At 42.3% G+C, this 22,106-nt stretch overlaps 1 protein-coding gene and 1 long non-coding RNA gene across 2 annotated transcripts in view; both read left to right on the forward strand.

Moving 5' to 3' along the window:
* Positions 1-16,193, forward strand: part of FMN2 (formin 2) — a 276,558-nt gene extending 260,365 nt beyond the window's left edge. The window contains 4 exon segments of the mRNA XM_070469841.1: positions 10,372-10,463; positions 10,623-10,752; positions 11,562-11,708; positions 16,125-16,193. Coding sequence (XP_070325942.1) covers positions 10,372-10,463; positions 10,623-10,752; positions 11,562-11,708; positions 16,125-16,193 — 438 coding nt within the window.
* A 125-nt stretch (positions 16,194-16,318) lies between these two features.
* Positions 16,319-22,106, forward strand: part of LOC139036101 (uncharacterized) — a 64,940-nt gene continuing 59,152 nt past the window's right edge. The window contains exon 1 of the long non-coding RNA XR_011488845.1: positions 16,319-16,440. This is a non-coding gene — a long non-coding RNA (uncharacterized lncRNA). The remainder of the gene's footprint in view (positions 16,441-22,106) is intronic.

A 22,106-nucleotide genomic window follows, 5' to 3' on the forward strand; every position in this document is an offset into this window, starting at 1 on the left:
TTGGAAAGACTGATGCTTAAACTGAAGCTCCACCACTTTGGCCACCTGGTGTGAAAAAACTGACTCATTGGAAAAGACCCTGATGCTGGGAAAGACTGAAGACAAGAGGACAAGGGGATAACAGAGGATGAGTTGGTTGGATGGCATCACTGACTCGATGGACATGAGTCTGAGCAAGCTCCGGTGTTGGTGATGGACAGGGAAGCCTGGCGTGCTGCAGCCCATGGGGTCATAAAAAGGCAGGCACGACTGAGCGACTGAAGTGAACTGAACTAATCAGTTTCCTCCTTTTGAGAGAAATGCCCAGCATATGTTAAATGTATGTTTAGAATGTATTTTTAAGAAGGTGCCAGACTATTTTCCAGAATTGCTGTTCAGTTCAGTTCAGTGGGTGATGTCAGCACCAGGACCCAGGAGAAAGAAACAGTGACCCCACAGGAGAGTTGCCTGTAGATGTCCAGGAGTCTCCGGCAAAGGCGTGGGTTGGTGGTGGCCTGCTGTGGGGTTGGGGGCATGGACTGTAGCAGTACATGCATGTGATCTTTAGAGGGAGGTCACCGTTCTCTTCATTCAGTTCAGTTCTGTCCAGTCACTCAGTCCTGTCCGACTCTTTGCGGCCCCATGGACTGCAGCACGCCAGGCCTCCCTGTCCATCACCAACTCCGAGAGTTTATTCATACTCATGTCCATTGAGTCGGTGATGTGATCCATCCATTCATTAACTCCACCATAGTTTGCTGCTAAGTCACTTCAGTCGTGTCCAACTCTGTGCGACCCCATAGACGGCAGCCTACCAGGCTCCACCGTCCCCAGGATTCTCCAGGCAAGAACACTGGAGTGGTTGCCATTTCCTTCTCCAATGCATGAAAGTGAAAAGTGAAAGTGAAGTCGCTCAGTTGTGTCCGACTTTTAGCGACCCCATGGACTGCAGCCTGCCAGGCTCCTCCATCCATGGGATTTTCCAGGCAAGAGTACTGGAGTGGGGTGCCATTGACTTCTCCTCAGGTAAATAGCAGGGAGGGAACACAGCTCCACCCATCAACAGAAATTGGATTAAAGATTTACTGAACATGGCCCAGCCCATCAGAACAAGACCCAGTATCCCCCTCAGTCAGTCTGTCTCATCAGGAAGCTTTCATAAGCCTCTTATCCTTCTCCATTAGAGGGCAAACAGACTGAAAACCACAGAATGGCTGTACCATTTTAATATTCTCAGAGTCAGTATGTGAGAGATCTAATTTTGCTACTCACCATTTAAAAAATTTTAGCTGTTGTAATAGATGAATGTAAGGCAATATCTCTTCATGATTCTAATGGGCAATTTTCTAATTGTAAATGACATCTTAACATGTGTTTATCTTCTGTGTGTTCTCTCGGTGAAGTCTCTGTCTTTTGCCCATTTTCTTGTTAGATTATAGGCTCACTGTCACCTCTCTGGGCCACCTCATTCTGCCTTGTTGCTGCTGCTGGGGGTAGGAGTGCCATCTGCCCCCTCCTCAGACACCAGGGAGGAGGTCGGGGCAGTGGGTTGCTGGGTAGCACTGCCTCCTGCTAACCAGCTTTACCACGTCCCTGCAGGTCAGGGGGAAAGTTTGGTTCTCCACTGGGCCACATTGATTCCAAGAGGGGTCAGTTTTTCTTTTTGTTTTCGGTTGGTTGACAAGTATTAAAAATGAGGTTTTTTTTTCCTACCAGACATCCTTTCTCCAGTCCTTTATGTAGAGCTGGTCCTGGGTCCAGGCCTCTCTAGCACCCCGTCAGGGATGAAGGAGGAAAGAAAGTCCAGTAGCTTACATCATTCCTCAGGTTGTGAAGTTCCTGCTCGGTCACCTTCCCTGCATTTTTCATAGCTTTCCTATATTTGGTGGTGTCTAAAGCCCCAGATGACAGATGACACCACCTTTATGGCAGAAAGTGAAGAAGAACTGAAGAGCCTCTTGATGAAAGTGAAAGAGGAGAGTGAAAAAATTGGCTTAAAGCTCAACATTCAGAAAACTAAGATCATGGCATCTGGTCCCATGACTTCATGGCAAATATATGGGGAAACAGTGGCTTACTTTATTTTTGGGGGCTCCAAGATCACTGCAGATGGTGATTGCAGCCTTGAAATTAAAAGACACTTACTCCTTGGAAGGAAAGTTATGACTAACCTAGATAGCATATTAAAAAGCAGAGCCATTACTTTGTCAACCAAGGTCCATCTAGTTAAGGCTATGGTTTTTCCACTGGTCATGTATGGATGTAAGAGTTGGACTATAAAGAAAGCTGAACGCTGAAGAATTGATGCTTTTAAAGTGTGGTGTTGGAGAAGACTCTTGAGTGTCCCTTGGACTGCAAGGAGATCCAATCAATCTGCCTTAAAGGAAATCAGTTCTGAATATTCATTGGAAGTACTGATGCTGAAGCTGAAACTCCAATACTTTGGCCACCTGATGCGAAGACCTGACTCATTTGAATGCTGGGAAGCATTGAGGGCAGGAGGAGAGGGGATGACAGAGGATGAAATGGTTGGATGTCATCACTGACTCAATGAACATGGGTTTGGGTGGACTCCATGAGTTGGTGATGGACAGGGAGGCCTGGTATGCTGCAGCTCATGGGATCGCAAAGAGTCAGACATGACTGAACAACTGAACTGAACTGAACTGAAGGCCCCAGACCCATTCATTAGTCAGCCTGAGGCTCAGTAGAGCTCCTGTGGAGAGACATTGATGTTGGCCCTTGATGTCAGGAGGAGATGGGTGAAGGCCTGGACTTCAGCACCTGTGCTCACTGGACGAGGCCCGAGATCTGCGTTTTCTTCATGCACTGGAGGTGAGCCTCTTGGTGATGGCGCCTGTTTGTCGGGGCCCCATGACACTGTCACACAGGACACCTTGCAGGCGCCTGCCTGCTCCTAAGGGCTCAACAGACAGCAGCTCTTGTTCTCCTAGAGGTGAGACTCTTGGCTCCAGGAAGATCATTTTTGAGCTTAGTGGAAGAACAAAAGCCAGATGATGGGGATTCAAACACCAAGCACTCGGTGAGGGAAGTCAGTTTACCTCTGAGATTCTGAGCTGGAGAAGGAGAGAGAGGCCTGTGAAAGAGGGAGAAGGAAGTCTGGAGCTCAGGCAGGACAGAAGGAGGAACTAAGGGGAGCGGAGAGAGGGGAGGCATGCAGGCAAATCACAGGGAGAGGATAGCACCACTGATGCTGGCAGAGGAGCACAGGGGCAGAGACGGGAACGCTGCCCCGGAGGCCAGGGCAGGCTCCCTCAGCCCGCATCCAGCGCAGGACTGCGTTCCCGACCGACGTCTCCGCGTACTGTGACCTGTGCTTCCCCAGAATCAGACAGCCACTGTCTCCACTCCTGGTGGTCACTGTTTCCACTGCATAAAGAAGAGAAAAGAGACTGAACGAGGAGACAGGAGGTTAGAAAGAAAAGAGTGAGTTCACAGTGATTTACATGTATAGTAAGCGCCACTCTTTTATTATTACTTCATCTCGTGTTTATTAACCATCTGCTTTATTTCAGTGAGGAGAAAATTGACGTTATCCATGTGCTTATCTCAGTTTCTTTCTGCTCTGGGCACTGGGCCTCGTGTATCTGTTCACGGCTGTGACGTGTGCTTGAAGGAAACGTGCATTCCTCCAGTGCTGCCATGATACAGGGGGATGCGGCTGGTGGAGGGTGAAGGAGGCCTCCCCAGGCAGAGAGGCTGGAGCTGAAGCCAGGTGGCTGTGGGTGCGGCCAGGGTGAGAGGTGTGGGGGATGTTCTAGATAAAGGATGCGGCGTTTGTGGATGAGGAACCGAAGGGAAGCTGGTGAGGACAGACTTGCTCAGCGGGAGCGGGCAGGGCACAGACAAGGGGGCGGGGAAGGGGGCCAGGCCCTGGCAGCTTAGCAGGGGCCCAGGGTCTCTGTGTGGGTCCAAGAGAGAGGATAGTGATATCGTCCACAGGATACTGTGACACAGGTATGAGTGGGGACAAAGGGAGCACAGGCGCAGATCCACACCTTTACAGCCGAGCGGCCCACCATTTAGGACAGGTATCCGAGCCTTGGATATGATGGGGACCAGGTGAACCCCCGCGTCGTGGACAGACGGAGGCTCCACACGTGGGGATGGAGAGGGCAGAGCAGTGGGGGTGGAGGATGGTGAGCAGTTCCGAGACTCGGCCATAAATCAGCTCCCAGCTGGGTGACTCGTTCCTGCTTTACTGTCATCAGGACCACTGCGGAAGACATGAGCAAGATGTGTCTTTAGAGTGTTTTGGTCCAAGATGCTTCTGCAGTGTCCAGATGAAAATGTCCAGGGAGTAGCTGCCTGTGTGGATGTGGAGGGAAAGCCAGAGCTGATCGCAGAAACACAGGCTGAAGACATTTGTCCCGGGTGGTTGGGTGGGTGCGGGTCAGGTGAGGGGGCTGGAGGGGATCACTGGGGGTGAGGGGAAGTCCAGGGACAGAGGGTGTGATGCTGTGATGAAAGGAAGCAATGCCATGCGGCAGACACGAGGGTGAGAGTTGATGCCCTTGGAGGATCAAGGCAAAGGTCTGCAGGTGAGATTGAGTATAAAATACTGAGCAAATGGTAGAGGCTGAGTGAGGGAGCTGGTGAAAGTCTGGCTTGCACAGTGTTTCCACCTGCGTCCCTTGGAACCCTGGGTCTTCAGGAGCATTTCTATCACATCCTCTCTGTCTCTTTCTGACACACACACTTGTTTTATAGTCAGTTGATTATGAGGATTGCTGTCAAAATGACATAGCGCTTTCCACAACATGACTTCTGGAAGTATTTATTTAGCGTGGCGTGGTTTACTCACTAAGTCGTGTCTGACTCTCTTGCTACCCCACCTACCAGGGTCCTCTGTCCGTGGGATTCACCAGGCAAGGATACTCGGGCGGGTTGCCATTTTCTTCTCCAGGGGATTCTCCCAACCCTGGGATTGAACCCATGTCTCCTGCATTACAGGCGGATTCTTTCCCACGGAGCCACCTGGGAACCGCCCTTATTACTGTAGTATGTACCACCCAGCAATTCTTAATGAATCTCAGGACCCTGGAACCCCAGTGCTCCCTGGAACCCCACTTGAGAAACACTGGTTGAGCACTGTCAACAGACTTGGCCACAGAAAAGCCCATGGTCTCTCTCGACAGCCTCCCCTCCCTCTGCGTTACCTGCTCTCAAGCCTCTCCTCTCTGGGAGCTACAGTTTCTCTCAGGAGTTGGAAGAGCAGCCATCAGTTGCAGGGTATGTTGGTTTAGGACCATGGAGGCCAAAATACTTGGTGATTCCTGGCAGCCAGGAATTCCATCTGTTCTGGCCAGCGGCTGGGTGAGAGCTGTGTCTGGGGTGTTAGGTGCCGTGAGTCTTAGTGAGTAACGAAGTGAAAATTAGTGAAACTAGTGAGTGATTAGTGAAAGCCTCTAACTGAGCAGCAATAGGTCTATTTCATATTTAGGCAGACGGGAAATCATGGGAAAAGGAAATTCTGGTCGAAACCTGCAGATAATTGGGGTGGGAGTGGGAAGGGGTACGCAGTCCCTGTGCTGGAGATGTAAACAATTTGGTCTTATGAGACTGGGAGAGGGAGGGCTTGTTACTCGAATGTTTGGAACTTGGAAATTCTTTTATGTGGTTAACTGATATGTGAATGTGTGGTTGCACTGTCCATATGTTTGGTGAAAAGAACCTATTTTGGCAGAAACTGTGGAATGACAGTGAGCTCACTAGCACCTCCTTCGTATATAGAAAGAGTTACATACAGTTTTAAAAGCAGTGGAAGATTGCTGTAGCAGGGTTGAGCAAATAAGAATGGTGTTATGAGCAGCATGAAATGTTGTGTGGTGGGATTTTCCTTGAACGTGAAGCCCAGTATATATATTTTCATCTCCAGTGTCTGGTGTACAGTAATCAGTCGGCCTTTGATTGAAAGGGTGGATGAATAAATCCCTAATACTCGTCCTTTTGAAAGCCTGACTTTAAACTGATGGACCAGCGAAGAACCCTTGAGACTAACTTCACTTTGTGGGTCAAACAGAGTCAGAATTATCCGGACGACCTTTAGGTTCTTGTACAGATTGGTAGTCACTAGTCTGACATAGTTGATGGTTGCCGATAAGAAAAAGAATTTGGGGCCTTAACAGGTAGAAAATAACTGACTCTTGTTTTACAAGATTTGCACAAGTTTGCAAGGAGAAAACTGACATTATGGGCTAGAAGAAGCAGTTGGTCTCAGTGTACTGATGAGTAGTAAAATGTGTAGATTTGATGAATAGTGCTTAAAAATCTGTGGTGTTTAGTGCACACGCGCGCGCTCAGTCATGTCTGATTCTTTGCTGCACTGTGGACTTGTAGTCTGCCAGGCTTCTGTTTCTGTGGAATTTCCAGGCAAGAATACCGGAGTCGGTTGCCATTTCCTACTTCAGGGGATCTTCCCAACACAGAGATTGAACCCACATCTCTTGCATCGCCTGCATTAGCGAGCAGATTCTTTACCACTGTGCCACCTGGGCATCCCTTTTAGTCCTGCTTCTCACACCTTTATACTCATATTCCTGCATAACACATTGATGATTCCTACATGAGAGAGTGATATTGAATGAATATACAGATGAGTAAATTCACAGGTGCTTTTGCTGAGTGTAACTTTCTTACTTCTTCACCTCCTTGTTTGTGTCCTAACACGTGAAATAACTAGTTCTGCCTCATGCATGCTTCGGTGTCTGTTTTGGATTGGCATTACCTCACATGGCCTCTCACTGTGCTCTTCAGGTGATGGTAGACAGCTGGCGTGTTCTGCATGTCATTGCGTCCTCATTATTTCTTGTTTCCAGTGTCCTGTCACTATCTTTCCTCCTTTGACCTCTGTCTTCTCTCTGGACTTGGAGGCCTTCTGTCTTCCTGTTGGATTACTGATTTAACTTTTCAACGTTTTAAGAATTTGCTACCTGCTAAGTAGTATGTCAAGGCTGTATATTGTCACCCTGCTTATTTAACTTATATGCAGAGTGCACGCATGCATGCTAAGTCACTTCAGTCGTGTCCAACTCTGTGTGATCCTGTGGACAGCAGCTTGCCAGGCTCCTCTGTCCATGGATTCTCCACCGGCAAGAATACTGGAGTGGGATGCTATGCCCTCCTCCAGGGGATCTTCCCTACCCAGGGATCAAACCCATATCTCTTACATATTACCTGCATTGGCAGGCATGTTCTTTACCACTAGTGCCACCTGGGAAGCACTTTATGCAGAGTATATCATGTGAAATGCTGGGCTGGTTGAATCACAAGCTGGAATCAAGATTGCCAGGAGAAATTCAACAATCTCAAATCTGCAGATGATAGCACTTTAATGGCAGAAAGCAAAGAGGAACCAAAGAACCTCTTGATGAAGGTGAAAGAGGAGAGTGAAAAAGCTGGCTTAAAACTCAACATTTAAGAAAACAAATAGCGTGGCATCTGGTCCCATCACTTCATGGCAAATTGATGGGGGAAAAGTGGGAACTGTGACAGATATTCTCTCTTGGGCTCCAAAATCACCGTAGACAGTGACTGTAGCCACGGAATTAAAAGATGCTTGCTCCTTGGAAGTAAAGCTGTGACAAGCCTTGACAGCATATTAAAAAGCAGAGACAGGACTCTGCCAACAAAGGTCCATCTAGTCAAAGCAACGGTTTTTCCAGTAGTCCTGTATGGATGTGAGAGATGGACCGTAAAGAAAGCTGAATGCTGAAGAATTGAAGCTTTTGAATTGTAGTGCTAGAGAAGACTCTTGAAAATCCCTTGAAATGCAAGGAGATCAAACCAGTCAATCATAAGGGAAATCAACCCTGAATATTCATTGGAAGGACTGATGCTGAAGCTGAAGCTCCAGGACTTTGACCCCTTGATGTGAAGAGCCGACTCTCTGGAAAAGACCCTGATGGTAGGAAAAACTGAGGGCAAGAGGAGAAGAGGGCGACATGGGATGAGATGGTTGGATGGTATCACTGACTCAGTGGACATGAGTGTAAGCAAACTCAGGGTGATAGTGAAGGAAGCCTGACATACTGCAGTCCATGTGTCGCAGAGAGGCGGGGACGGTTTAGCAACTGAGCAACCGCTATATAGTCATCCCTGGATATCTGCAGGGAGGGGGACATGAGGGAGCATTGATGCAAAAAAGGTGTTGAAGTCCCTTAAATAAAATGACACAGTTCTTGCATAGAACACCCCACCCTGCCCTCCTGTGCACTTTCAATCACCTCAGTGACTTATAATGCCTAATGTGATGGAAATGCTGTGTCAATGACTGCTGGAGTGCAGGGAATTCTAGTTTACCTTTGGGAACTTTGTGGAACTTTCCCCCAAATAGTTTGGATCTGCATTTGGTTGAATCCTTGAATTTGGAGCCCAGGATGCAGACGACTGACCACATCATGAATCAGACTGGTCACCAGGACCGCAGAGATACACAGGACGTGGCCCTTCTCTTGCAGAAGTTGTCAACATGTCTGCACATCACCAGTAAGACACGGTGGTATGTGCGGCACAATACAGAGCAAATACAAGGTTCTGTGTTGTTCTAGAGAGAGCCTGGTTATAGTAGGGGTTGAGGTGGGCAAGGCAGGCTTTGCAGCAGATGTTGTAGCTTTACTTGTCAGTATTCTTCTGTCACATCATATTCCAAAAGCAGAATTTCTCAAACCCTCAAGATTGACCAGTCTGTCATCAAATCTCCTTTCCCTGCTAAAAGAAGTTTTCTTGGAGGAACTAGTCTTTGCTAGTTAATCCCATCAAGAGAAATGCCTGCCTTTCAGAATAATCAGTGAGTTCAAAACAGAACCATCCCTTCACTTAAAAGTTGATCAGGGAGGGATCAGGTGGAGAGGGAGGTGGGAGGAGGGACCGGGATGGGGAATATATGTAAATCCATGGCTAATTCATTTCAATGTATGACAAAAACTACTGCAATGATGTACAGTAATTAGCCTCCAACTAATAAAAATAAATAGAAAAAATTTAGAAAAAAAAAGAATTAATGATGAAAAAAAAAAAAGTTGATCAGGTTCTGTCATGCACAGCAGTTTTTGGCTGGGCTGCTTTCCTGTGTAAACAACAAATAATCTTGAAGGGATTTACCCTTCTGAGGACTAGACTCAAATCCAAGATAGGGTGATCTACTCAAATTTCTTCATACACTTAGGCAATGAAGTATTTAGGCTGTTTTGAAACATCTCTGTGAATGATAGAGACATTAAAATCAAAATCTTCCAGATTCTCCATAAAGCATAAGTTTGTGTTTTGGTCAGCCTATAACGTTCTCTACCTTATGTTAAAATGTAGAGAATCCTCTCCCATAAATACACAAATTTAGAATTACTAAGTTTTAGCTTGAGATTTTCAAGGATAAAAGAAGACACTTGGGAAGAAAAGAAGCCTGGAGCTATTTTTGAATCAAAAAGAAAATTCAGGAGAATCAAAATCTTTTATTTTTGTTGCATGACTTAATAATTCAACTGTACTTTTCTTTCTCCCAAAGCAGATAGGCATAGACAATGATTGCAATAGGTAAATAGGTACTTCTTGTCTTAAAAATCTTATAACAGCTTTCAGATCAAATTCCTTCCAGATTTAATTTGATTAACTTCTGAATAAGAACTACCATTTTTAAGTAAAATTACTGCATTCCAGAGAGTATTATAGTTTATCTGGCATGTGGGTCTGAGTTCCCTGAGCAGGAATTAACCTCTGCCCCGCTACAGTGGAAGCTCAGAATCCTAGCCACTGGATTGCCAGAGAAGTCCCTCTAGAGGGTATTATAAGCAGCTCAAAAGCAAGAATGGGAAATCATATTGATTTAAACCATGCTGGAATAACTCTTTTGCACATCAGCAATAGCCAATAATGCTTTCCCTGATAGCTCAGTTGGTAAAGAATCTGCCTACAATGCAGGAGACCCCGGTTCGATTCCTGGGTCAGGAAGATCCCCTGGAGAAGGGATAGGCTGCCCACTCCGGTATTCTTGGGCTTCCCTTGTGGCTCAGCTGGTAAAGAATCTGCCTGCAATGCAGGAGACCTGGGTTTGATCCCTGGGTTGGGAAGATCCCCTGGAGAAGGGAAAGGCTACCGCTGCAGTGTTCTGGCCTGGAGAATTCCACGGACTGTATAGGCCATGGGGGTCACAAGGAGTCAGACACGACTGAGAGAGTCTCACTTTCACTTTTGATAGGCAATAATATTTGGAAGATTTGGAGATGGTCTGGTTTGCATTACACAGATACACTTTAAAATACCTCATATATTAGGTCAAGCTTTACCTCAGACAGATGCTAAGAGATATGAAAATGTGTAGAGTTTTGCTGTATTTAAGATCATTATCTAAAAACTGCTTGGTTTTTGTTTTTCCAGAGAGCACAGTCAGTTGAACTGGAAAAAATTGAAAAGCATGGTCGGTCCTCCAAAGACAAGGAGAATGCCAAGTCTCTGGACAAACCTGAGCAGTAAGCACACCGTGGGCCGTGGGCAGCATGCGGGCCTTGGGGGGCTCTCTCCATTGGGAGAATACAGTATCTTCTGTGCATCAGCGTCATGAACGATGTGAGGATGAATGTGTTTATGGGCATCGTCTTTTTCCTCTTAACTTGGCTTTATTTCCTTAGGTTCCTTTATGAACTGTCCCTAATCCCCAACTTTTCAGAGCAAGTCTTTTGCATCCTGTTTCAGTCCACATTTTCGGAAAGCATTTGCTCAATTCGGCGCAAACTGGAGCTGCTACAGAAGTTGTGTGAGGTGGGTGCTTGGGTTCTGATACTTAATTGTGCTTAGTCATGTTCATATTTCAAACAAGTTGTCTTTTATTTACAGTAAATACTGCCAACTGAGTACCACTTGAATGCATTTTCTTGATTGCAGAGAGCCCCTCAACAAATTGTTAGTGATTCCAACCAAATGCTTCAGGAATAGCTATATGACTCTACAGAAGAGAAATATTCTTCTGAAAATAAAGAACAAATGCCTGGCAGAAATGACCAATATTAACATCTAAAACAATTTGTCAAAATTTAATAGTACCATTTATTCTGGTTGTGGTAAATTATGTTGAAAAGTAGCATTATGTCATTAAAGAGATTTTCAGAGGAAGTGATACACAAATTCAAGTTAAACTGTGTGTTTTGGAAGAAGTGAGTGTGAACCTTTCAGGGATAAATCTAAATTTGGAAATTAAACTTTATAACTGTGTTTCAGTTTCCCACACGTTATGCTAAAAATGTTACCCAGAGGCAGGCGCAGTTGGACTGATGGCAGTGATATTATACTGTGGTGGTTCTCATGTTATGGGTGTATTTGGTTTCCTTGCAATTACACCACAGAAGCATCCTAGGCTGGTACCTCTCAGCTGAAGAAGCACAACCTGCATGCTGTTAGTGGTGCAGCTTTTTCAAAGTTATTTTTGGAGATGCTGTTCTTAAATATACCTAAAATGAGCACTGATGAAGTTTGGATATAACCCATAATTATTAGTATGATATGAATATCTGCCACTGACTTAAGAAAATTCAAATAGTGAGTGAGAAATTCTTCTTTATCCTGTTTTACAGACATTAAAACATGGCTCAGGAGTTATGCAGGTTTTGGGTTTGGTTCTTGCCTTTGGCAACTACATGAATGGTGGAAATAATACTCGGGGACAGGCAGACGGTTTTGGATTAGATATTCTCCCGAAGCTGAAAGATGTTAAAAGCAGTGTAAGTATTTTGAGTGAGTGAATGTAGCAAACTGAGGAGTGGATGTCTGCTTTGTAATAAGTTGAACTGTAAACCGGTGTGATAAATGTTTATGCTCCAAGGTCAAAAGTTCTATTATGTTCTGAGCCAGATAAAGGTGATGGCCACCATATATTTGTGATCAAGAGAAGAATAATTTTCCTAAAGTGAGTAATTTTGAATCCTGTATCTAATGAATAACTGAATAGACAGTATTTTAAAATAAAAGTAACTAATTTTTACTTCCTTTACCATGTCTGCTAATATTTATATATTTGGATCTGAGGACTAGTTAATTTTTATGAATTAGACAGTATATCCATCACTTTCTTCTTCTCTCCATGTTAAGCAAGTGACCCCCAACAGGCCCAAATTTTAAAAACAAAACAAAGATGAGTGAAAGTCACTCAGTCGTGTCTGACTCTTTGTGACCCCATGGGCTATACAGTCCGTGGAATTCTCCAGGCCAAAATACTGGAGTGGGTAGCCTTTCCCTTCTCCAGGGGGTCTTCCCAACTCAGGGATCAAACTCAGGTCTCCCACATTGCAGGCGGATTCTTCACCAGCTGAGCCACAAGAGAAGCCCAAGAATACTGGAGTGGGTAGCCTATCCCTTCTCCAGTGGATCTTCCCAACCTAGGAATTGAACTGGGATCTCCTGCATTGTAGGTGGATTATTTACCAACTGAGCTATCAGGGAAGCCCAAAATTTAAAAGATGACTCTCTTTTTCTCCATATAATCTTCTCTTTGATATTGGTATATATGGGAACATCTAAGCCCTCTTTGTGAAGCTTCTTTAATCTCTATCCTTTAGAAATAAATTCTATTATTTTCAAAGTTTACAATGTCAGACTTTAGCCACTCTAGTGGTTTCCTTGATCTTATATTTCTACCAACACTCTCATAATCTCTTAGGCATTAATTTTAAGCAAGCACAAGTAAAGAAGTAGAATTTTTTTTAAAATTAAGCTTCCTAAAGGATGTTCTCATGCCTACCAGTATCAAAGAGAGGATTATATGGAGAAAAAGAGAATTATCTCTTAAATATTTTTTTCTCCATATGATCTTCTTCCTGATATTGGTAGGCATAGGAACATCTAAGCCCTCTTGCAAGCATAATTATTTTTCTTAAAATTAACATCTAAGAGATTATGATTATGGTTAAAGTCTGACATTGTAAACTTTGAAAATAATAGAATTTATTTCTAAAGGATAGAGATTAAAGAAGCTTCACAAAGATCTATATGATGAAGGAAATCTTTTTAAAATATTAAATTCAAGTGAGGGAATTCCCAGGTGGCACTAGTGATAAAGAATGTGCCTGCCAGTGAAGGAGACATAAGAGACCCTGGGTCAGGTTCGATTCCTAGGTTGGGAAGATCCCCTGGAGGAGGGCATGGCAACCCACTCCAATATTCTTGCTGAAGAATCCCATGGATAGAGAAACCAGGCAGGCTACAGTCCACTGGTTGCAAAGAGTCGGACATGACTGGAGCGACTTAGCATGCCCTCCTGCAAGTTTAAGTAAACAATTGGCCTATGAAAATGAAAATATAGAGAATTGTCCTCCTAGATAAGGAAATAATCTCCCTGACAGAAGAGAGATACTTATTTTGCTTTTTCCTGCCGGTCAACAACTCACTGGTTTATTTAGTCATTACACTCATATGTTCATTTGACATTCTTTTATCCAGCTTCTATGAAATGCCAGACACTGTGGAGAAGGGAATGGCAATCCACTCCAATATTCTTGCCTGGAGAATCCCATGGACATAGGATCCTGGTGGGCTACAGTCCATGCAGTCACAAAGAGTCAGACACGATTGAGTGACTACCGCATATTAATATATACAACATCAAATCATGTTGCACACTCAAAACTAATCCAATGTTATATGTCAATGATACCTCAATTTCTAAAAAACTATGTGATAAACTGAAAAAAAAAAAAAAAAAAGACATGCCAGACACTGTACTTTTCCAAAATTGGGAAAAGCATAGTCCTTTCTTGGAACACAAACAGCATATAACTTTTGTGATTTTTATGGTTCTGTTTGTTCAAATGCCTTTTTATTTGTATGACACACATTTTCTCAGGAACCTTCAATATGTCAACCTGATAAATCACATTTATTCAAAATTTATTTATTCTTATAAACACATGGTAGGTTTTGAATAGTTCTTTTTTTAAGATTTATTTATTTATTTTTATTTTTGTGCTGGGTCTTCGCTGCTGCACATGCAGTCTTTCTCTAATCTCAGTGAGTGGGGGCTACTCTCCAGTTGCAGTGCACAGGCTTCTCATTGCAGTGGTTTCTCTTGTTCTGGAGCACGGGCTCTAAGTGTGCAGGCCTCAGTAGTTGCAGCTCTCGGGCTCTGGAACATGAGCTCAGTAGTTGTGGCACACGGGCTTAGCCCCACAGCATGTGGAACCTTCCCGGATCGGGAATCCAACGTGTGCCCCCAGCATTGGCTGGTGGATTCTTAACCACTGGACCACCAGGGAAATACTGAATAGTTCTTAACAACTGATTGTTGAATTGGAAAAAGTAATTTTTGCAAATAACATTAGAATATAAATATAATCAATAAAATGTTACTTATAAAAATGAATCTGAAATAGATTCTTATGGTCATAATTTATATGTATAAGGGATTATTTGTTTTTTGTATTGGTTAATATATCTTATTCAATCCTCCTATAAGTGAAATTTCATTAATTTAAATAATTAAGGAATGATATGGATAAAAATAATCAAGAAGTAAGATTTTTAATAATTTAACTTGCATTTTCACAAGGGCTATGAAAAGTCTATCTGGTTCTTTCTCTATAAAATAAAGATAACTATGTCTGTATAGTTTCATAGACCTGCATGTGTGGAACTGTTACTCAGATCACTCAGAATTACCTAGGCATTTAATAAGTGTTTTGTTAATTGACTGAGGTATTGCTGATGATTTCACTGATTTACAAGTTAGGAAAGACAAAGGAAGTTAGTAGCTTAAATCATTTTACAAGTAATCCTGCTTCTAATTAATGTACTACTTTTGTTATTATAGCTATGTATTTCTGTGTAATCGATGTATATAGTAAAATATGTTGTTGTTGTTGCTTAGTTTAAGTCATGTCCAACTCTTTCCAACCCCATGAACAGTAGCCCGCCAGGCTCCTCTGTCCATGGGATTTCCCAGGCAAGAATCCTGGAGTGGGTTGCCATTTCCTTCTCCAGGGGATCTTCCCAACCCAGGGATTGAACCCCTGTCTCCGGCATTGGCAGGTGGATTCTCTATTGCCGAGCCACCAGGGAAGCCCCTAATATGTTCAGGGAGTCTGTGTTGTGTTAGTCGCTCAATCGTGTCCAATTCTTTGTGACCCCATGGACTGCAGCCCACAAAGCTCCTCTATCCATGTGATTTTCTAGGTTTGGGTTGCCATTCCCTTCTCCAGGGGATCTTCCCGACCCAGGGATTGAACCCGCATCTCCTGCATTGGCAGGCGTGTTCTTTACCATCTGAGCTACCAGGGGAGCCCATCAGGGAGCCTAATAGATATATTATCATATCCCGTCAGACTTGTTTATAAAGGAATGTTGCTCTTTTTATCAATGAGGGGAAAGTCATGGTTGTATTGAATATTCCAGAAAACAAAGTTTTTATTATAGGGTATGTTTTAAAAAATATGTATTTGGTTTCACACATCCCAATTATCTAGTATTTATTTTGAGAATTAAAAAAAAAAACATGTATTAATACCTCTAAATGTGCCAGAAAAGAAGGTGGAAAGGTCTTCTTTGAAGATTGTTAGATATGAAGCAGTTTTTCTTCTTTAGAACTACATACATTGCATTTTTATAGCTGCATAGATACTAATTCTTGAATCTAAGTTACTGACATAATTTATAACATGAATTTGCATTTTTAAAGCTCTAGCTTACTTGAGATAATACTTAACTTTTAAATTTTCTTAATCTACTTAGTAATAAACCTCAGTCAAGCTTCCTGTTGGAGTGGTCCCTATTGGTTTAGCCATATAGAAATGCTGGTGTTATTTAGTCATTTCTGTTTAGATAGTAGTTATACCTGTTAATAATAATAAATAAAATTAATGAATTAATTTTCTGGTTGAGGGTGGTGAAGGCAGGAAGGTGTGTATAACTGAGACAACACAACCCTAGAAACAGCTGTGCTTCCACTTGGGGCTCAGGTGGGAACAGAGCGGGGCAGGACAAGACCATCTGAGCCATTAAGCAATAGGAACATAAAACAGAGAATGTCTCCTTCCATCCCAAATAGTCTCATCTACATGTGTGGGTTTACTGGGATGAATTTTATTTAATACCGTGTATTTAGTCATTTTTAAAAATGTATTTCTATTCACTTTGGTCTCTCTGCCTAGGACAATAGCAGAAGCCTGTTGTCATATATCGTGTCATATTATGTTCGCAATTTTGATGAGGTGAGATAATGTTCACAGAGTCACATTTTGTTATTCCTTGTTGTTGAGCGATGTGGTCGTGTTTGATGTTGTTTGCCATTGCTGCTGCTGTTCTGTCCTCATTTATTTAAATGTTCTGTGCTTTGTGCTGACCAGGATTCTGGGAAAGAACAGTGTGTGTTTCCACTGCCTGAACCCCAGGACCTCTTTCAGGCCTCACAGATGAAGTTTGAAGATTTTCAAAAAGACCTCAGAAAACTCAAGAAAGACCTGAGAAGTAACTTACAATGTTAAGGAAACTCAGTTGTTATTTATGCTTCTTTAATGAGAGAACAGATTTTTCAGTGTTTCTAAAGAAAGTAAACATCAATGTAAATAAACATTTTCATATGTGGCAAAAGAAAAATTTTACAAGTAATCTTATTCTTTTGTTGTTTAAAAAGCAATCGTGTATTAGAAATCTATGTATGAGAAATCTAGTTATTTAATCGCACTTGGTTATTTGAATAGCAACCTCTTTCATCAGGGACAAGTTTTATTGTCTTACTTCCAATTTATGTTCAAGAATATTTGTACATTTATCATGTCTTGTTAAAAGACACATATTTCCTCCCCACCCGCCCTTGGTATACTTGCCTAAGATTTTATGGCATGTGAAATTTCCTGGGAAGAAAACATTTTTTCATGTATTTGGTAAAAAAAAAATCATGTGTAATGCTTTATTGTTATTGTTCAGTTGCTAAGTCATGTCTGACTCTTTGTGAATCCATGGACTGCAGCACACCAGGCTTTCCTGTCCTTTACTGTCTCTCAGAGTTTGCCCACAGTCATGTCCAGTGGGGCTTCCCAAGTAGCACTAGTGGTAAAGAACCCAGCTGACAATGCAGGAGACAGAATAGATGCAGGTTCTGTCCCTGGGTTGGGAAGGTCACCTGGAGAAGAGCATGGCAGTCCACTCCAGTATGCTTGCCTGGAGAACCCCCATGAACAGAGGAGACTGGCTGGATACAGTCCATAGTGTCTCAAAGAGTCAGACACCACTGAATCAACTTAGCACAGCACGCATGTCCATTGAGTTGGTGATGCCATCCAACCATCTCATTTCTGTCACCCCTTCTCTTACTGCCCTCAGTCTTTCCAGCATCAGGGTCTTTTCCAGTGAGTCAGCTCTTCGCATCAGGTGCCCAAAGTATTGGAGCTTCAGCTTCAGCATCAGTGAATATTCCAGTGAATATTCAGGATTGATTTCCTTAAACTGACTGGTTTAATCTCCTTGGTGTCCAACTGACTCTTAAGAGTCTTCTCAATTGTTAGTTGAGAAACCTTAGATCATTTTGAAGAGACTTTGAAATTCTTCAGAATGGTAAATTTAAAGTAATGCACAAAAGCAAATAGTTTACAATTTTTTATTTTTTGTAAATGAAAATCCTTTCATCTGTCTTACCTTTATAAATGAGGTACAGTTGGCTTATAATATTATTATTAGTTTCAGGTGTACAACTTAATGATGACAAAGGTCCATATGGTCAAAGCTATGATCTTTCCAGTGATCATGTACAGACATGAGAATTGGACCATAAAGAAGGCTGAGCACCAAAGAATTGATGTTTTCAAATTGCAGTGGTGGAGAAGACTTTTAAGAGTCCCTTAGACAGCAAGGAGATCAAACCAGTCAATCCTAAAGGAAATCAACCCTGAATACTCATTGGAAGGACTGATACTGAAGCTCCAATACTTTGGCCACCTGATGTGAAGAGCCAGTTCATTGGAAGAGACCCTGAGGGTGGGAAAGATTGAGGGCAGGAGGAGAAGGGAGTGACAGAGATGAGATTGTTGGATGGCATCACGGATTCAATGGACATGAACTTGGACAAACTCTAGGAGATAGTGAGGGTTGGGGAAGCCTGGCATACTGCACTGAACAACAAGAAAATTTTCATATATTATGCACCAGCGTTATTACAGTGTTATATTCCCTATGCTGTACCTTGCATCCCTATGACTTATTTATTTTGTAACTGGCAGTTTGTGCCTCTTTAATCCCTTTCACCTATTTCACGCACCTACTTTATCTTCTTTTCATGAAGTTTCTTCATTTATGGAGTTGAGAATACCACAACTTTCAATTTAAGCCTCTTTCTCACTATTTAAGCATAGTCAGGGAGGACATTTATGTGAGATTTTCATTGCATGTTGTATCACTAGATGAGAAGAGGCTGATTTACCCCAGAAGCCAAAAAGATGATACAACTTCTTAAAGAGATTCTATCCTAGTGATCTATAATCAAATTTATAGAGTTGTTATATTCTGGTCATAGATGATTTTATATCGATTTAAATCACCATAGTAACATTATATAGTTTTCTTACAGTTCCTAAATACTTAACATGTATTGTGTGCCTGAGGCATGATAGACCTTGGCTAGGTGCCGTGAGTACCAAAGATACAAGCATCACTGTCAAGGAGGAGTGAAATCCTGTCCCTTAGGTGCTCCCCTGAGAGCATCAAATATGGGTGCTCATGGATTGATTATATTCTTTCCAGTTGAAGATGGTGAAGCTCTATACAAGCAGCGAAAAAAAAAAAAAACAGAGAGAGACCAGGAGCTGAATGTGGCTCAGATCATGAACTGCTTATTGAAAAATTCAGACTTAAATTCAAGAAAGTAGGGAAAACCTCTAGGCCATTCAGGTTTGACCTCAATCACATCCCTTATGATTATACAGTGGAAGTGACAAATAGATCCAAGGGATTAGATCTGATAGACAGAGTGCCTGATGAACTATGGACGGAGGTTCATGACACTGTACAGGAGGCAGGGATCAAGACCATCCCCAAGAAAAAGAAATGCAAAAAGGCAAAATGGCTGTCTGAGGAGGCCTTACAAATAGCCAAGAAAAGAAGAGAGGCTAAAGGCAAAGGAGAAAAGGAAAGATATACCCATCTGAATGCAGAGTTCCAAAGAAGACCAAGGAGAGATAAGAAAGCCTTCCTAGTGATCAATGCAAAGAAATAGAGGAAAACAATAGAATGGGAAAGACTAGAGATCTCTTCAAGAAAATTAGAGATACCAAGAAAACGTTTCATGCAAAGATAGGCTCAATAAAGGACAGAAATGGTATAGACCTAACAGAAGCAGAAGATATTAAGAAGAGGTGGGTAGAATAAACACAAGAACTGTAACAAAAAGGTGTTAAGGACCCAGATAACCATGATGGTGTGATCCCTCACCTAGAGCCAGACATCCTGGAATGCAAAGCCAAGTGGACCTGAGGAAGCATCACTACGAACAAAGCTAGTGGAGGTGATGGAATTCCAGTTGAGCTATTTCAAATCATAAAACATGATGCTGTGAAAGTGCTGCACTCAGTATGCCAGCAAATATGGAAAACTTAGCAGTGACCACAGGACTAGAAAAGGCCAGTTTTCATTCCAATCCCAAAGAAGGGCAATGCTGAAGAATGTTCAAACAATTGCACTACTGAACTCATCTCACATGTTAGCAAATTAATGCTCAAGATTCTCCAAGCCAGGCTTCAAAAGTACTTGGACCAAGAACTTCCAGATCAACCTGGATTTTTTTAGAAAAGACAGAGGAACCAGAGATCAAATTGCCAGCATCCACTGGATCATAGAAAAAGCAAGAGAATTTCAGAAAGACATCTACTTCTGCTTTATTGACTACACTAAAGCCTTTGACTGTGTGGATCACAACAAACTGGAAAATTCTCAAAAACAGATGGGACTATCAGACCACTTTACCTTCCTCCTGAGAAATCTGTACGCAGGTCAAGAAGCAAGAGTTAGAACAGACATGGGACAACGGACTGGTTCCTAACTGGGAAAGAAGTATGTCAAGGCTGTATATTGTCACCCTGCTTATTTAATTTACATGAAGAGTACATCATAAGAAATGCCAGGCTGGATGAAGTACAAGCTGGGATCAGGATTGCCTGAAGAAATATCAATAACCTCAGATATGCAGATGACACCCTTCTTATGGCAGAAAGAGAAGAGGAACTAAAGAACCTCTTGATGAAGGTGAAAGAGGAGAGTGAAAAAACTGACTTAAAACTGAACATTCAGAAAAATAAGATTATGTCATCTGGTCCCATCACTTCATGGCTAATAGATGAGAAAACAATGGAAGCAGTGACAGACTTTATTTTCTTTGGCTCCAGAATCACCTCAGATGGTGACTGCAGTCATGAAATTAAAAAACACTTGCTCCTTGGAAGAAAAGCTATGAGAAACCTAGATAGCATATTAAAAAGCTGAGACTTTACTTTGTTGACAAAGGTCTGTCTAGTACTTTTAAGTCAGCAAATCTGGAAATTTCAGCAGTGGCCATGGGACTGAAAAAAGTCAGTTTGCATTCCAATCCCAAAGAAGGGCAATACCAAGAATGTTCAAACTACCCTGTAGTTGCACTCATTTTACATGCTAGCAAGGTTATGCTCAAAATCCTTCAAGATAGGCTTCAGCAGTACATGAAATGAGAACTTCCAGATGTACAAGCTGGGTTTTGAAGAGGCAGAGGAACCAGAGATCAAATGACCAACATTCACTGCATCATGGAGAAAGCAAGAGAGTTCCAGAAAAACATCTACTTCTGTTTCATTGACTACACAAAAGTCTTTGACTGTGTATTTCACAACAAATTGGGAAATTCTTAAAGAGATGGGAATACCAGACCACCCTATCTGTCTTCTGAGAAATCTGTATGAGAGTCAAGAAGTAACAGAACAGTACATGAAACAATTGACTGGTTCCACATTGGGAAAGGAGTAGAACAAGGTTGTATATTGTCACCCTACTTATTTAACTTATATGCAGAGTACATTATGTAAAATGCCAGGCTGGATGAAACACAAGCCTGGATGAAGCACAGGCTGGGATCAAGATTGCCAGGAGCAATATCAGCCACCTCAGATATGCAGATGATACCATTCTAATGGCAGAAAATGAAGAGGAACTAAAGAGCTTCTTGATGAGGGTGAAGGAGGAAAGGGTGAATGAGGAAAGCTGGCTTAAAACACAACATTCAAAAAACTAAGATCTTGGCTTCCAGTCCCATCACTTTATGGCAAACCGAAGGGGAAAAAGTGGAAACAGTGCCATATTTTATTTTGGGGGGCTCCAAAACCACTGTGGATGGTGACTGCAGCCATGAAATTAAAATATAGTTGCTCCTTCACAGCAAACTTTGAGAAACGTAGGAAAACTTTGAGAAACCTAGATAGTATATTGAAAAGCATAGACATCATTTTGACAAAGGACCATATAGTCAAAGCAATGATTTTTCCAATAGTCATGTACAGATATGAGAGATGGACCATAAAGAAGGCTGAGTCCTGAAGAACTGATGCTTTCAAATTGTGGTGCTGGAGAAGACTCTTGACTTTGCTCGGGAAATGCAAATCAGAACCACAGTGTGATATCACCTCACACTTTTCAGGATGGCTATCGTTGAAAAGCACAAATAACAAATGTTGGTAAGGACATGGAGAAAAGGGAACCCTTGTGCACTGTTGTTGAAAATGTAAATTGGTGCAGTCTCTGTGGAAAACACTATGGAAGATTTACAGAAAACTAAAAATAGAGCTACCATATGAACCAGCAATTCCACTCCTGGGTATATGTCTTAAAAAAAACACAAACACAAGTTTGAAAAGATACATACATCCCTATATTTATAGCAACATTATTCACAGTTACCAAGATATGGAAATAACCTAAATGTCCATCAGCAGGTGAATGGATAAAGAAAGTATACACACACACACACACACACACACACACACACACACATATACAAACACATACACAATGGAACACTACTCAGCCATATAAAGGAATGAAATTTTGCCACTTACAACAACATGGATAGAATTAGAAGTTACTGTGCAGAGTGAAAAAAGATAGAAAGACAAATACTGTGT

This window comes from Odocoileus virginianus, chromosome 7 (genome assembly GCF_023699985.2).
Source record: "Odocoileus virginianus isolate 20LAN1187 ecotype Illinois chromosome 7, Ovbor_1.2, whole genome shotgun sequence".
NCBI lineage: Eukaryota > Metazoa > Chordata > Mammalia > Artiodactyla > Cervidae > Odocoileus > Odocoileus virginianus.